Consider the following 15,345-nt stretch of genomic DNA (forward strand, 5'->3'; position numbering starts at 1 on the left):
GAGCGTAATATATGTCATTAATTTAAATAGTACTGTAGTAATTGTAAATAAAATTTCGCATTTTATTTTTAAGTATCATTGATGGGTCCGAATGGTAGTTGTGAAGTTAAAGAAAAAATATAAAATAAATTTTCAATCGTTTATATTACTCAAAAGTTTTTTCTTTTTTCATTCAATTTTAATATTTCACCGTAAATCAACTTATAACTTTTGTGTGTCACAAGTTTGTTGTATTTTTTTATAAGTGAAGAATAAAACTATTTATTTTACAGATGTTTTTTTAGTTTTTCATTTGCTTATTGATTATCCCTGGATCCTTATAAATTTTAACATAAACATTCCAGATAAGAATAGCGAATGTTTTCCAACAACAATTTTGAGCGTTTTCATAATCGCCTGTTTTTAAAAAAATATTATTCTCAATTCATTTTGACACAAAGCAATAGTCTTGTAGAATTCTTAGTGATATGAAAAATACATATTCACGAGTTTCGTTAGGTATAACTTTTCAGACAGTAATATTGCATAAAACCAAGCAAAAATATACCAGCTTCCTAGCTGCCTTATTTGGATGGAACACCAATCTTTTATGAACTTCCCACATAGATCTTGATGAAATTTCTAGTTCATCACAAACCATGGACTACCTGTGATATATCTCAATGTATTTTATTAAAAACTGGATTATTTCGATGTGTTTATATTGGCTTTAAAACAGTTTGTTTACTGATGGACCTATAGTTTTCTTCTTGCCCAGATCTGACACTATTTATTTTATGGTTGAAGTCCTTTTTATGTATCATTTTTATTATGCATACCTGTAGAAATGAACATCACTCCACCCAATCAATTCTGGAGTTCCATAAGGCAGCGTCATTGGACCGTACTTATATTTAAACTACACTGCTTATATTCACACTACAAAGAATACCACATTCATGGACGATACAACTCTACTCGTCACATACGAAGATCCTGTAGTCACGTCAAGAGTAAGTAAGATCTAGAACAGATTAAAACTATGGAGAATTAGAACCAATGTTACTAAATGAGCTCAAGTGACTAATTAAAAAATGAATATTACTTCAAGATGTACAATCAAATTCCTATCAATAATATAATTTACTCTTTGATTTCATAAATTACTATCATAATACTCTATCATAAACATTATATATTGTTTTAATGTCTGAGGTAAATTTTGATAGTTAATCATTGAAAAAGGAATTTGATTTTAAATTTACTCAAACAACTTTAAAAGATATCCCTGATACCATTAATTTATGGATGTTTCAAAAGCAAATCTGCAGAAATTGCAACATTTTAAAGTTAAAAAGCACGACGCTCGATATTAATAGATTACATCTTTGCTTTTTGTGCAGCCAGTTAAAATTGTAGCTTTAATTTTATTTGGTAGCAATATTTTGTCACACAACTAAATTCCATTTCATAATGTAAGTTAATTCATTGGGTAGCATAATCGGTGCTCTAACTTTTAATACCACTTTAGCAAATGAAATTCGTGGAGATGGTTTTGTTGCTATTAGCCAAAATATTTTAGACGAATTACTATTGATATTATTAGTACAACTTTAAATATCGCTGAAGAACCAGAAAACGATAGCGAAGCGAAAAAAAATACATCACTGCAAATATAATTCGAGATCTTTAAATTTGCTGTAAATCGGAAAATCATGTCAATGATTTACCAAGTGATAAAATTGATTTCGAACCAGTTCGTAAATTTTTATATAGCGATGATAATTCTGATTAAAATTTATAGGAATCGTTACTTTTCAATACAATTAAATTAATCAAGTTTCAATCAATCTTTTTTAGTTTTTTATCAATTTCTTTATGATGAATTGAATTTTTATATACTTTTTTTATGTGATTTTGCGTATATTTTATATATATATATATATAATTACATGAATCAAACAAAAAACGCTATTCAAATCTAATGCAGCTGAACAATAGTTATTTAGACTTTCAAAAACAATATCAATAGTGTTAATATTGGTAACAAAAACTACTTTACCGCATTTTTTATTTATCTATGATTTTCAAGGCACCTGCAGAATAATACACATAAAATAGCATCTTTTGTGAACAGTCGGAAAGCGACCACAATGGTTTCGCCTATAAAACATCACACGGAAATCATACTCTTGCTTCATTAGAGATTGTACATAACTGGGTTTAACAGTACGGTCTTATAAGTATTCGCCCAAGAATTGTTTTATGTAGCTGGATACTGGATTACAGCTTTCCACAATATGTATCCTTTTGCAACAAATTATATGACTTTTTTACGTAATTTGTTTTTAACATAATTTATATTTATGAAAATAAAATTACTTAGTTTTTATTATACAAATATTGTTTTGAATAAAATACATATTTAATAAATACATTTTTATTTCTTAATTTTAACATTTAATAATATCACAATTCCATTTATTTCATCTATAATTACTGTCTACTGAATGTTGGGGATCTCTACCAAGATTTTTGTTATTAATATTAATAGGCATTTGAAAAGGTCTTAAACGACATCCAAAACGTAATTGGCCGGATTCCTTTTGTCCACTGAAACCGCCGCCTAATCTTCTCGGTTTCCAACCAGGTAACGTTCTTTCCATTTCGTAATCGACAATGATACGAGTATTATCCAAATATTCCAAATGCATACATTTATAAGCCTTGTAAACAGATTTAGAATTGATATATTCGACGAAGGCGTAACATTTCGACTCGCCAGTGACTATATCCAAAACCAAACGACAAGATACAATATCACCAAACTGTTTAAATGTGTCCATTATCGTAACCTAAAATAATAATACAGAATTACTACTTATAAGAAATTAATATTATTATAGTTGAAAATTACTTTTGTGGTTTGCTGACTTAATCGTCCGATGAATATTACATGATGTGGTTTTCCTACTACTTTTTTATTTGAAACGTATTTGGAAAGCATCGCTCTGATGATCCCTTTGTCGTGTGGAATGGTATCAGTTCCTAGAAAATAGGTTTACTTAAGATATTTCTAATTTAATAATCCAAATAAAAATACCATCTATGGATCCAATTTTTATGGGATCGTATTTTTTTGCTATGCCGCTCCATTGTTTTGACGAACGAGAAGATTCCTGCAAATAAAATTAAATATATGTTGATGAATTAAATATGTTTATGATTAACGAGTAACGTACTTTTGACATTTCGTCGATGTTTGATTGTTTACGAACACAAGCTTAGTGTTGCTAGAATGATTATTTTTAAATCTTTCGTATCTAAAAATAATCAATTCATTTTTCTTTAATATATTAGCATTAGTGATTAAAAATATATTTTTAATAAAATATTTGTTACAACTGCTCATAAAATTTAAAAATAAATACAATGTGCTCAAAAAATATGTCTATAATTTACATGTAAATTTGTAATCCAGTACAGAAAACGCAGAATTAAAATTTTACAAAGTCTGTATTAATTTCATTATCCATCTGATGTTGGTGGAAAACTATTTGTTCTGCTGGCGCTGCCAGCTGCTGGCATGCCAGTGGTGCACTGGCTTCTCCAGTGACTGGCGCTAAGCGTATACACGGTGCTAGTCGCTGGCATCCAGTGACTAGCAACCTCGACCGGCGCGCCAACTGGCATCGTGTAAATCAGCCTTAACGTACTGACGCAATGTAAGTAGTGCTTTTTCGCAACAATAATTCTTTCAGTTGCTGGCATTGTGTAGACGGTAAGGCGCCAGTAGACTGGAATGCCAGTCGTCGCGTGTCAGTCACCCGCCAGTCAACTTCCAGCTGGCATGCCAGCAACTGGCAGCATGTAAATCAGCCCTGAGTTTCACTCAACGTTTCTATATATCAAATTTGTCGTTGTTTTTAAAAAAAAGTATAAAAAATTATTGATAATTTTACAATATAATAAAAAGATTATTATTATACATATAGGTTATAATATGATAAATATCTTCCTAAATTATATAAATTAAAAACTCCGGTAAAAATAATGTCTTATATATTAGCAACAATATTTTCATATTAGCGTGGGTTAAGTGGAAGACGTCAGTGTCTCATTTTCTATGTTTGACCAAGATATTTTTAATTATGAATATTGTTCAATTCATATTTCACGCAATCCTGTTACGAATGTATAAAGGTTATCAAACTTTTTTTTAAAAAAACACCAATTTATTGATATCTTCGGATTTCTTTTATTAGTCGAATATTAGATGCATTTCGTTAATTTAAATTGTTATAAACAAGTTATTTGTTAATAACAATTTTGTAGTTTACAGGAGAAAAATTAAATTACTTAGTAAGTACAAGTATTATTATAATACATTAAGTAAAAATATATAAAGGCTGAACGTGCAAAATAAATTGTTTATAATTATCAAGTTTAAAATATTTTTTTAAGTTGTTCAAGTTAACTAAGGACCTGAAACTTGCATTAAAATTTATTGTACATATTTAGTAATCTAGAATTTTAGTTTAGCATTGTTTTGCAGAAGCATTCATATTATATTATTAAAGTAAACAAATATAAGTAGTGTGTCAATGTCACGGAAGGCTAATGTTTAAAAAAAATAGTGTAATTAGTTGTTTTGTGGGCAAAAATCTTGAATGAATTTGACAATTATTTAAAATTTTTCAAGCAAGTGTATTTTGCTATGGCAACATTATAAACCGCGTGCGTTTGACACTTACAATCATGGGTAAGAGGCGGCGTTCTCAAGCGACAGAAACGGCGCAAGTCGACGATGAAAAATCCGATGAAGAGGCGCCACCTGAAAAATCTCACCTTATCGCCAAAGTTCCCAAAGGACAAGATAAACGTCTCATTATCGTCCTCGAAGGCGCCCAATTAGAAAGCGTCAAGGTAAAGCTGATTTCTGTAAACTGTTTTTAATTCGTAACAAAACAACAAACAATACTTAATATTGATTTAGAACGGCAAGAACTTCGAACTTCTCAATTGCGACGACCACGCTGGTATATTGAAAAAGAACAACCGAGATCCCGGCTCTTGCCGGCCTGACATCGCTCATCAATGTCTCTTAATGTTGATGGACTCTCCTCTGAACAGAGCTGGTCTGCTACAAGTTTACATACACACCGAGAACAACGTATTGATAGAAATAAATCCTCAGACTCGAATACCTCGAACGTTCAAAAGATTTTCAGGACTCATGGGTAAGAGCTATACTATTATGTAACATTGTATCATCGTTATAATACATTTTCATTTTCGTTTCAGTTCAACTCTTACATAAATTCTCCATCAGAGCGACCGAGGGTTCACTCAAACTATTGAAAGTGATTGCGAATCCGGTGACAAAATACTTGCCAGTGGGTGTGAAAAAGGTGGTTATGTCTTTCAGTGCTAAGGAAGTCGTAGAACCTAGAACTCTTGTGCCAGATGATGAACCGATTGTGATCGTAGTAGGTGCAATGGCTCACGGAAAAATTAGTGTCGATTATGCGGATGATTGTAGATCTATAAGCAGTTATCCTCTTTCTGGAGCACTAACTTGCACTAAGTTATGTTCGGCATTTGAAGAAAAATGGAATATTAGATAATAATTATGTTAATAAATGTATTAATCACCGTATTTTGGTTTAATTATGTTGCTTTTGAATATAACCCATCTTTAATAATGGCATGTTCTTTTGAAGACGCGGGTTAAACTCTCCTGATTGAAAAATTAGTTATGTTTTGACTGTCGTTTGGCATAAATTTATTTCAAGCTGAGGTTAAACTAAAAATTGTAATTTTTACTGTAGTGATGTATAAAATCTATTTATTTGAATATCATGTGCAGAAATACGTTTTAGTGCTTTTGTTTTAAGGTGCTTGACAAAATATTTTGTTCTGTATGAGGTAGAATAAAAAATACTATTCATGTAATTATGACAAAGACAATGTTTGGGATAAATCAAAAGAGAATAATTTTGAACATACTGATACATCACAGTATAAGGTGTGTAAGGTGCTTAAGGAAATATAATTTTCGTTAAATAAAAATGTGTTCGATAAACAATAAATGAACTCGATATCTGGTCAAAATTTTGTTTTGGTAAAATTTAATCCACATCTCAGAGGTTATAGCCATATTTTTATTTTGCTGAGATTGCCCCTATTTTATAATAAATTTACGAATCTATAAATTCATCGGCTGATTTTTGGCATTCTGCTTACGAACAAAAAGGGAGAACTCGTCAATATGATATCTATCATATTGTACCTACGCAATAGCTACGAGAGAGTTTTCCTCGAAATTGTTATTTGTCGAGTTCACCTTTGTGCTTAAAATTATTCTTAATTACTGACAGAGAATATAATTATTGCATCTCCTTGGTGTCAGAGGATATGTTTTCTGCTTTGTTTAAATTGGTGGAAATAAACCAGACGTAATTAGTCAGAGCTACTTTATTCAAACATGTTTTACCTTTTAAAAAGAGTTACATTTATTTTATATTTGAAATATAATTAATGTTTTTTAGTTGATGGTCAAGAATATAGTTGCTAGGACGGTATTTCTGACATGCGGTGGTGTTGATCCAGATTGACGTTTGATAGTTTTACAATAATCATAATGGTGGTCAGCGTAGGACCTGGTAAAATGAACAAGGAAGCACTGCAAAAGTGTTTCCTCGCCGAACAGAGCTTTATTTCGAATCTATTCAGAATCGTAGCCATGCCAACGCACGGTAAGCGAAATCATAACCTATAAATTCATACTAAAGTTTATTTATTGCGTTGATGCGAAAGCTATTGCCATTTTCATGGTACTTTATGTCAATAAGAGTAAATGATTGTCTATTTAAATATATACACATTTTTTGCCATTAATCATTAATATACATTTTACTTATTTTAATCGGTTTTCTTTTGCTTTTGATTTAGAATTAATCATAACCTTAAAGTTATCAACGCATGATAATAAAATACGTATTTAATACTAAACAGTTTTAACACTAGGTTTATGGGTATATTACTAATAATAATTTTACGCGTGTCATTAAACGTGGGTTTATAATGACCAGATTTTCGAAAATAAAAATAGTGTTAATATATTTGTATTGTTCAAGTAAAAATACTGTGATACAAATCAAATCAGAAACCTGTCAATTTGACGGGTGCCGTAAACTAGTGTTAAAAAAGAAAGTAATGCCACTACCAGGATTAAAAATATCTGAAGTGGACCGAGACTTGAAAATGTTTAAACTTAATCGTTTTTAGATTGATGTCAAAAAGTTATAAAAATAAATGTCCTTATAAACTTAAATTAGACAATTTTAATAAAGCATTATTTAAATAATGGCTGTTGTTTTTCACTACGATAATCTCAGAGCACACTTTATTTATAAATATATGTTATTTACAGATCAGGAGGAAGAAGAGGATGATTGTGTATACTTGGGTAAAGAAAAGCCTTCGAGAGAAGAAGCGAGAAAGTTTCAAAGAGCGAAAAGCTTCCATGAGCTCAATGAACGACTGAATAAATTGAAAGGCGTCAAGGATTTCAGCATTAAGAATAAGTTAATGAAGAAGAGCTTAAATAAGCGCATAAAGAAAAAGAACCGTAAAGAGGAAATGAAGGCTAGGAAAAAAATGGTCAAGTTGAAAAAAACTATCCACAACGAGCAAGCTAAGAAGGAACCTGAACCCGAAGCTCCAGTGGAAGTTATTAAAGTCGTTCCGAAATTGCCACCGAAACCGGTGTTCAATAGTCAAGGAAAAATGGTGTTTTCTAAATTTGATTTTTCAGAATCAGGAATGCCAGCAGGTATACTTATTTATATTACATAAATATCGTTTTTCTTTTACTTATTTATGAACGTTTTTATTAGATAAGAAGAAAGGCGAGAGAGACCCGAAGAAAATTTTAGAACATTTGAAGAAACAAAAAGAAACAATTAAAGAAATGAAAGAAACTGGCGATAAAGATAAAGCTGTTCATATGATGGAAAAAATAGCTTGGAAAAATGCATTAGCTAAAGCCGAAGGTCAAAAGATTAAAGATGATCCTTTACTATTGAAGAAAACTGTGAAGAAAACGGTAAGTTGTATTTAAGTCCATGTAGCAGTAAAGTTGTAAAAGTCCTTTCACTTATTTGTTGGTCAGCAAGTTTAGATCACTGGTATAATACCTCAAAGACGTGGGTTTGAACACTTGTGTCTGAGATTGAAATTAGTAATTATTATTTAATTATATTTTTCATCAGTTTTCATAGATTCTCCTAATCTCTCGGATTAATAATTAATATAAAATCGAGCTAGATTGTGCTTAGTAGCATCTATTGATATCAGTTTAATGGCTTACTACTTACCTAGTGGTTGTTATGTTAACCCATTGTAACGCATTGGGTCACCGTCTGTCTTGTTGCGACGAAGATTTACAATAAGTATTTATCATATTTTTTATTAATTTATTCAGGAGCAAAAGAAGAAGCAGAGTGCCAAGAAATGGGATCAGCGTTTACAAGGTGTACAGAAAGCTAAAGATGATAAGCAAAAGAAACGTGAAACTAATTTACAGAAGAGAAAGCAAGATAAGAAGAAAAAGGTTGTTAAAAAGGCGATAAAGAAAGGTCGCATGATAGCATAAATGATGTTATAATAATATGTGTAAATAATGTATTTTTAACAATATAAAGAAAAAACGATAACTTTCCTTCAAAACGCATCTTTTATTTCAGTACAAAAGATATCAATTATTAATTTAAACATACGTTTTTCTTTGTAATTTACATACAAATCAATGTTATACATTCATCACCAATTATTTTTTATATATACATAAATAGGTATGACTATCATACCCTGTGGATTTTTTCCTAAAGAGTGCCTTTCAATGTAAAACGTTCCAAAAATTATTGTAATAGTAATTAAACTAATTTATTCATTGTCAGAGTGACGTTTTTAGTTTGCTTCGATTAATATTTATTGGCTTGAAAAATCACACTTAGATAAATGTCTTTTTTTTGTGTTCTCGTAATGCAATTTTTGGCAAATTATAAGTAACATATTGGTTCTCCTGACTAGCCTAATTTATCACAATTTTATTTTACACATCTCGACGGCAATTTAGGCACTAATTTTAACGTAAACATAGTATGGTAAGTAACATTATACAATAAAACACATTTATAGTCAAGAGTCATACAAGGCTAATAAAACAGTATTGTGCTTGACAATGAATAGAGCACCAATCGGCAACGCTATAATTAATCTGACGTTTGAAATTTGTCATAAAGTCAGACATAGGCGCGACGTATATATTATATTATAAATGACTAAAATGTTAATATCATTCATGTCTAAATTACTATATATTAACGAAATAAATAGACAGACATCACAAAAAATTAAAAGAAAATCACTCAAGTTTAACTGGAATGACTTCGTCATCACCAATATAGTTTTTAACAATGGAAAATTATGCACGAGGCGTTTTTCATATTTGTCAATCATGTTAAAACGCGTGCTATTTTAAAATAGTCTTCGTACTTTATAAATGTCGCCTTTTCGTAATTTATGGCCACTATTACATATTCTATAGTAAAATTAAAACAACTGAAAGATCACATAATTTGTACCATAAGCAATTGTCTATTAACACAACGTTGATAATGAAAACCGAACTTAACACAAATTATATAAGAATCTTTGATAGCACGGCTAGGAATACGTTTTTGTAACGTTTTAAAAATACAAAAATACTCAAAACTGTATACATATAAAAAATAAACAAATTTCATACACGTAATAAATATAATTAAAAATACCTATAATGAGATTAAGTCTCTGTATAGAGGTAATACAAACATGACGGTGGATTGAAACTATATGGCTAAATGTTGATTTATTGTTATTCATATTTTTTTAAATAAATAAAATTGAGTTATTTACAAATATTTTAACTGACATCATTTGCGTGGATCGTAAATTTCACTCTCTGAGTCAATTTCGTTCTCTGATAACGATAGTGAGCATCCTATTCGTCTATTTCTATGATTGTCCTGAAAATAATAAAGAAGTATTAAATAAAAGACAAATAAAATATTTTTTTACACAAATAAAAAAACCCAAAGCAAATTCACAAAATGACAGGCTTTTATTTCAATATAATATAGTTGTGGTATAACTAGTTTAATTTTTAAACAATACCACAGCATTTTGTAGTATAATGTTATTTTTAGAACCTCGTGGAACTCTTTAGACAGATTGTAAATAAAGAAAAATAAATATATTTTTCTCACAATTAAAGCAAAATAAGGAGAAAAATATATTTAATACATTAAAGCAAAAAAGAAAAAAAAAGTTATTAAATAATAATTTAGATTTAATAGTAATGAGATGGTATAAAATCAGATATTCTGAATTAGCAAGTTGTACATAACACTAGGCATACCAAAACGAGACACACTTATCACAGATGTCCAAAAACTGTGATCCAATTCAAACAAACCAATAACCCAACCAAAATATGAATCACTGATAATACCGTATTAATAAGTAAATACAATCTCTTTCTTGTAATCCCAAGATTCGTCCAAGCTTGAACCCATCTAAATTAATTTATTATATTAATAATACATGAACATAATGTTTAGATAAATAAAACTCAATCACTACTCACATCGAGTATTCCAGCACTCGGTTCAGACGTATACCCTTCGTATCGATCGCGTCCGTCGTCGTCGGACTCTTCTGAGCTCTCGTCGATTCTCGAGCCTGCCGATACTTGACACACCATTTGTGCGAGATCAGTAAAAGTATATCTGAAATCAGCCCAAATTAATATCTTTCTTTTTTTATATGCATAATACGCAACTGAATATTAATTACTCATTGACGTTGTGATGATGTTGAGGCGAGCGGTGAATTCCGTGATCTTGTTTCAGGATCGGCAAAGCGCCACGTCGCCTCTGGCCTTCGAAGTACCCTCGTCCGTGCTGATATCCGACGTCTTTGATCTCATCGAACGAACCGAACTGCAAGGTCTTGTATCGGTCAATCGGCGGCCTTATATATTCGCAATAATCGGATTTTTTCACTTCCTAAAAACATATGTATATACATTGAATCGGTCTTTAATTATTATAAATGAATTGGTAATGATTTTGAAATTCCCTAATTTCATAAAATACAACAATATTATTACATATATTCTATTTCGGTCAATATTCACTACTTTTATATACCCTTTGTTGATTTTAAAACATGGATTATAGCTACTTTTATTTATAAACGAGGACAATTTAAATAAGCAATATATAAAATATAATGCGCATTTATTGTAAGCATTTTATAAAATATGTGCATTAAAATAAATAAGCTGTGCATTAGCGCTGATGTGGTTTACACATCAACTGTTAAGGCCAAAATGTTCCGGATCATCTGTGCAGTGAATAAATACAGTTTCACTGATATTGACCAGTGAAATTAAATCAATACATTTTAACTGGCCTAGTTAGTAAAATTATATACATATTATTAAAAATACAATTTCACTGAAATAATATCGAAACCCAAACCTAAACTAATTATAGTTGTTGAACTTGCATTAGATTAATTCGTTTGGGTTGAAACATAAAAATTTTCCCAATGTAATATTGTTTATTGATCAAGGATATATTTATTTAATGCTCATTTTTTAATATGTTAATGCACAAATCATTAATTTTAATGCATACTACAAATAAAATGATATATTTATTTAATGCTCATTTTTTATTATTGTAATGCACAAACAATTCGCTTTATGGAACAAACATATTTATTCAAATCCAAATATATCTTAAAATAATTCCCTGTAGGTCGAACCCTTTATAAACTAGTTAACAACGTTCACAAAAGTGGAATTAGTAGTGGACATTACCTCCAATTGCCGAACGCACGACACATACGCCAATCGACTCTGTATATCGGGTAAATTCGGCACCTTCACTGGAGACACAAATGGATTCCATTTCTTCCATAGCAACCACCACCCGGATAGATCATCACCGTAATTAGTGAGATCTATGTCGTCCTGAGATCCGACGTCTATCGCTAAAATATGGCTAGCACCGTGTGCGCGCATAATATCAGCTGAAACACAACCGACCGTCAATACCGTAAAATAAAATGCATACAAAAGTAATATTCCAAAATATATTTATTAACGTTAAATCTGGCAATCGAATCGATGGGTGCGTTTACCTGGCACATTGTTAACATAGCATCCATCGAGTAAAAGATGATCATCGGTCGGATCGCACATTGGCGGAAATATTCCTGCGACGCTCATAGAAGCACGACAATATCGCCATAAATCACCTGATAAAAAATACTTAATACTCCAAATTGTGAACTGCATTAGTCGACGTTTACCTTTTTTCATAGTGTACAATTTTATTCTATCTAGCATGTCGAGATGAATTATATTTAAAAAAGAAAATATAGATTTAGCGTTTCTGAATCTCTTGAAAATGCGGAAAAAATTGTTATAAACACGACTGTCTTAAAACAAATTTTAATCAATTTTGCTTGGTATAAAATATATAATATTAATATAATAATACCAATAAAAAACTAATGTAGAAGGTTCCTGAAAGATATTGTATCCTTGTCGTTGGCTCTATCAATGATAAGAGACGGAATTAGACATCACTCATCTTATTGTGGCTGTTTAATAAGACGTTAATGGACGAGTCATATTTGCAGTCCTTCGATATTCCAACTACAAGAGAGCATAAATAAGATCCAGAACTGAGAATAAATGTGAATGACACAAAATCGGTTCAAATAAAATTAACCATTAGGTAAGTACACTACATCACATGCTCTTAAATTTCTGCCCTGTGATTGGTAGGTCACCTTGAGGGGTGGCACCGATGTGTAGAAGTACATAGGGCGGAATGGTTTTGTTGTTGTCAAGATTATTATTTTACCGTTCTTTTCACTATTGTTGTAGTTATTATAAATCTAATCTTGCTCTATATATATATTTTTTAATCTTTTTATTTATTTCTAAAATGAATATTGCTTTATTTATTTGTTTTTATTCAGTTTTGTTCTCGTGTATTTGTTTTTGTGCACTAAGCTCTTAAGAAAAAATAGAGTAGATATAGATCGGTCGGGGAACTCGATCAACTGTCATTAGAAAACAAACTATAATATTACCATGAAAAGTTATTTTAAAGCCATTATTAGCATATGAAAATTTAATCTGGAATGCAGCCAAAAATTTAAACATAGAAATAATCTAGAAATTCCAATCAAAAACACTGAGATGCTCCATGGTTCGTCAAGATATTTGCTGATTTCTAGACAGTCACAGGCGTTTAAAGCATTCCAGCATATTAAAATATTTATAACGGTTTAAAAAAATATAATTTAAATGGCATGGCACCATTGTAAAAGGCATGTCAGCCATTTATAAATAATTTGGAAACACCTCGTTGATGCTACAAAAAAATAACAAGTATTTTAAATCGATGTATCACCAAAACCCATTTCGAAAAATGAAAAATTTGCAACAGAACATGAATAATTACCCATATCTCGTGAACAACATACAACGAAATGAAAACATAAAATGAATAATTATTACAAGCATTTTCATTGATGTAATGGTTATATTAAGCATACTTGAGAATGAATTATGGTTGATATTTTATGTTTTAAATTTGTTTTGTGGCATTATTACAGTATAACATAGTGCCTTAGTGTTTTAATCAACTCTGATATTCATTAATAATTCTCCAAGAGCTTATTACTAAAAAAATCAGGGAAATAACAATTGCTTCTATGCACATTTTCAATAGTTTCAAAGCCACTCAATCTAATATCAACGTTTACATCCGTAGTAAATAAATTTGTACACTTCTACCAAATTTACACAGCGTTAACTAGCCAATATGCGATTATATACGTTCAGAGTATGGCGACTACCATTACAAGCGATGTTTTTTTTTCATACATATTTTTAGCGTGTCGTGCTTCTCGGTTCTTGTTCGATAAAAATGCGAGTATAGTATATTATAATAACCGCTTGTGATTGGTTTACCTGGTAGATTGTTGACGTACCCACCATCCAAGAGCAGATGGCCGTCTGTGGGGTCACACAGTGGCGGCATGTAACCACTGAGGGACATGGAAGCGCGGACGTAGCGCCACAGAGACCCTGTTAAACGCGAGCTTCCTTTTATTCATAATTATCAACAAAAAAATCAACTCCACTATGTACTTAAATATATAATATTTACAAATCAATCGCCCATATAATTATATTATTATTTTCGCATATATGTATGTATGTATAATAATATTCATATACAGAAGAAGCCATTAATACTAAATGCGAAAGAATAAATTTAATATATAACTACTATATCGTAGATTAGATTTATTCTTTCAGGGCATCCCGACACTACCGACTATCCCATTCTCACTCTTTTTTTATAATCATAGTTTGATGCAATCATGTTTGTAATCATCTATAATGTGCATTATTAAAAGCAATGATTTATAGTACATGAATATAATAAAGGAAAAAAACTATTATTTTATATTTATAAAAAATACTAAGAAATCTATAAACATGCATATTTAATAAATTAAACTCACCTTTTATTTGAACATTATTATAGAAGTCTTTGGTTGTATTTTATTAGTAATAACTATTATATATCTAATAAAATTCTGTGCATTATAGACTATTTCTTAAATACACGTGAATGTATGTATGTGCAAACAATATATTTTTGTAATAATTAGGAACACAAAATAAATATATATTATATAAAGTGTAAAACAATAATATTTCAACATCATTAATTATTAATGTAGCATATATTTGGAAATAATTATTTATCAAGTTAAAAATTTATGGCATAATCACCTTTCAAATACTGCCAAAAGCTCGCAACATAATATCGTAGGGATCATTCAAGTTTAGCTAACCAGTGAATGTTTAGAATATTAAGGGCAAACTCATTGAGAAATATTATATTTTTTTTATTTTTAAAATAAGCAATAATCTTACACTATGGTGGATCCATATGAAAAATTAGTAAAAACTATAATTATTCAATAACCAATTTTTACCCATGAGTTCAGTCAGGATTAAAATTCTCAAGCACTTAAAAAAAATTGTAGTTAATTATCTCGAAACAAATATTTGTCGAGTTTGTCCTTATATTCTCATTAAACACCTCATATGATCTCTAGAATCAATGCAGAAACGTATAGTAAGTTACATATTCTACAAGTCATCTAGATATCTCGTTATTTTTAGTAATTGTTATAGGGAAGATGTTATATTTT

At 30.2% G+C, this 15,345-nt stretch overlaps 4 protein-coding genes across 11 annotated transcripts in view; 2 read left to right on the forward strand and 2 right to left on the reverse strand.

Annotated features, from left to right (window-relative positions):
• Positions 1 to 2,403: 2,403 nt before the first annotated feature.
• Positions 2,404 to 3,271, reverse strand: LOC148235798 (U11/U12 small nuclear ribonucleoprotein 35 kDa protein-like). The gene is made up of 4 exons (XM_088185224.1): positions 3,222 to 3,271; positions 3,083 to 3,158; positions 2,897 to 3,027; positions 2,404 to 2,834 (listed from the first exon to the last, which is right to left on the reverse strand). The coding sequence occupies exons 1-4, from the start codon at positions 3,228 to 3,230 to the stop codon at positions 2,466 to 2,468; spliced, it is 585 nt and encodes a 194-aa protein (XP_088041350.1). The 5' UTR covers positions 3,231 to 3,271; the 3' UTR covers positions 2,404 to 2,465.
• Positions 3,272 to 4,718: 1,447 nt separating this feature from the next.
• On the forward strand, positions 4,719 to 5,635 carry LOC148235799 (ribosomal RNA small subunit methyltransferase NEP1). Its single transcript, XM_088185221.1, has 3 exons — positions 4,719 to 4,905; positions 4,976 to 5,219; positions 5,284 to 5,635. Exons 1-3 carry the CDS (start codon positions 4,738 to 4,740, stop codon positions 5,604 to 5,606), a joined length of 735 nt encoding a protein of 244 aa, XP_088041347.1. The 5' UTR covers positions 4,719 to 4,737; the 3' UTR covers positions 5,607 to 5,635.
• A 927-nt stretch (positions 5,636 to 6,562) lies between these two features.
• Positions 6,563 to 8,712, forward strand: LOC148235800 (uncharacterized). Its single transcript, XM_088185220.1, has 4 exons — positions 6,563 to 6,737; positions 7,415 to 7,816; positions 7,881 to 8,089; positions 8,468 to 8,712. The coding sequence occupies exons 1-4, from the start codon at positions 6,623 to 6,625 to the stop codon at positions 8,636 to 8,638; spliced, it is 897 nt and encodes a 298-aa protein (XP_088041346.1). The 5' UTR covers positions 6,563 to 6,622; the 3' UTR covers positions 8,639 to 8,712.
• sws (patatin like phospholipase domain containing sws) overlaps positions 8,701 to 15,345 on the reverse strand; it is a 43,885-nt gene continuing 37,240 nt past the window's right edge. For 2 of the 8 annotated variants that reach the window (XM_088185211.1, XM_088185215.1), the window contains exons 19-24: positions 12,238 to 12,354; positions 11,915 to 12,126; positions 10,882 to 11,093; positions 10,673 to 10,814; positions 10,538 to 10,601; positions 8,701 to 10,052 (exon numbers count right to left, since the gene is read on the reverse strand). In XM_088185211.1, coding sequence (XP_088041337.1) covers positions 10,542 to 10,601; positions 10,673 to 10,814; positions 10,882 to 11,093; positions 11,915 to 12,126; positions 12,238 to 12,354 — 743 coding nt within the window. In that variant the 3' untranslated portion in view covers positions 8,701 to 10,052; positions 10,538 to 10,541. Of the gene's footprint in view, positions 10,053 to 10,537; positions 10,602 to 10,672; positions 10,815 to 10,881; positions 11,094 to 11,914; positions 12,127 to 12,237; positions 12,355 to 14,086; positions 14,204 to 15,345 lie in introns of all 8 variants that reach the window. The other 6 variants (XM_088185210.1, XM_088185214.1, XM_088185209.1 and 3 more) reach the window with 3 other exon arrangements.

This window comes from Plectrocnemia conspersa, unplaced genomic scaffold (assembly GCF_051122295.1).
Source record: "Plectrocnemia conspersa isolate PC_06_02 unplaced genomic scaffold, ASM5112229v1 ptg000004l, whole genome shotgun sequence".
Taxonomy (NCBI): domain Eukaryota; kingdom Metazoa; phylum Arthropoda; class Insecta; order Trichoptera; family Polycentropodidae; genus Plectrocnemia; species Plectrocnemia conspersa.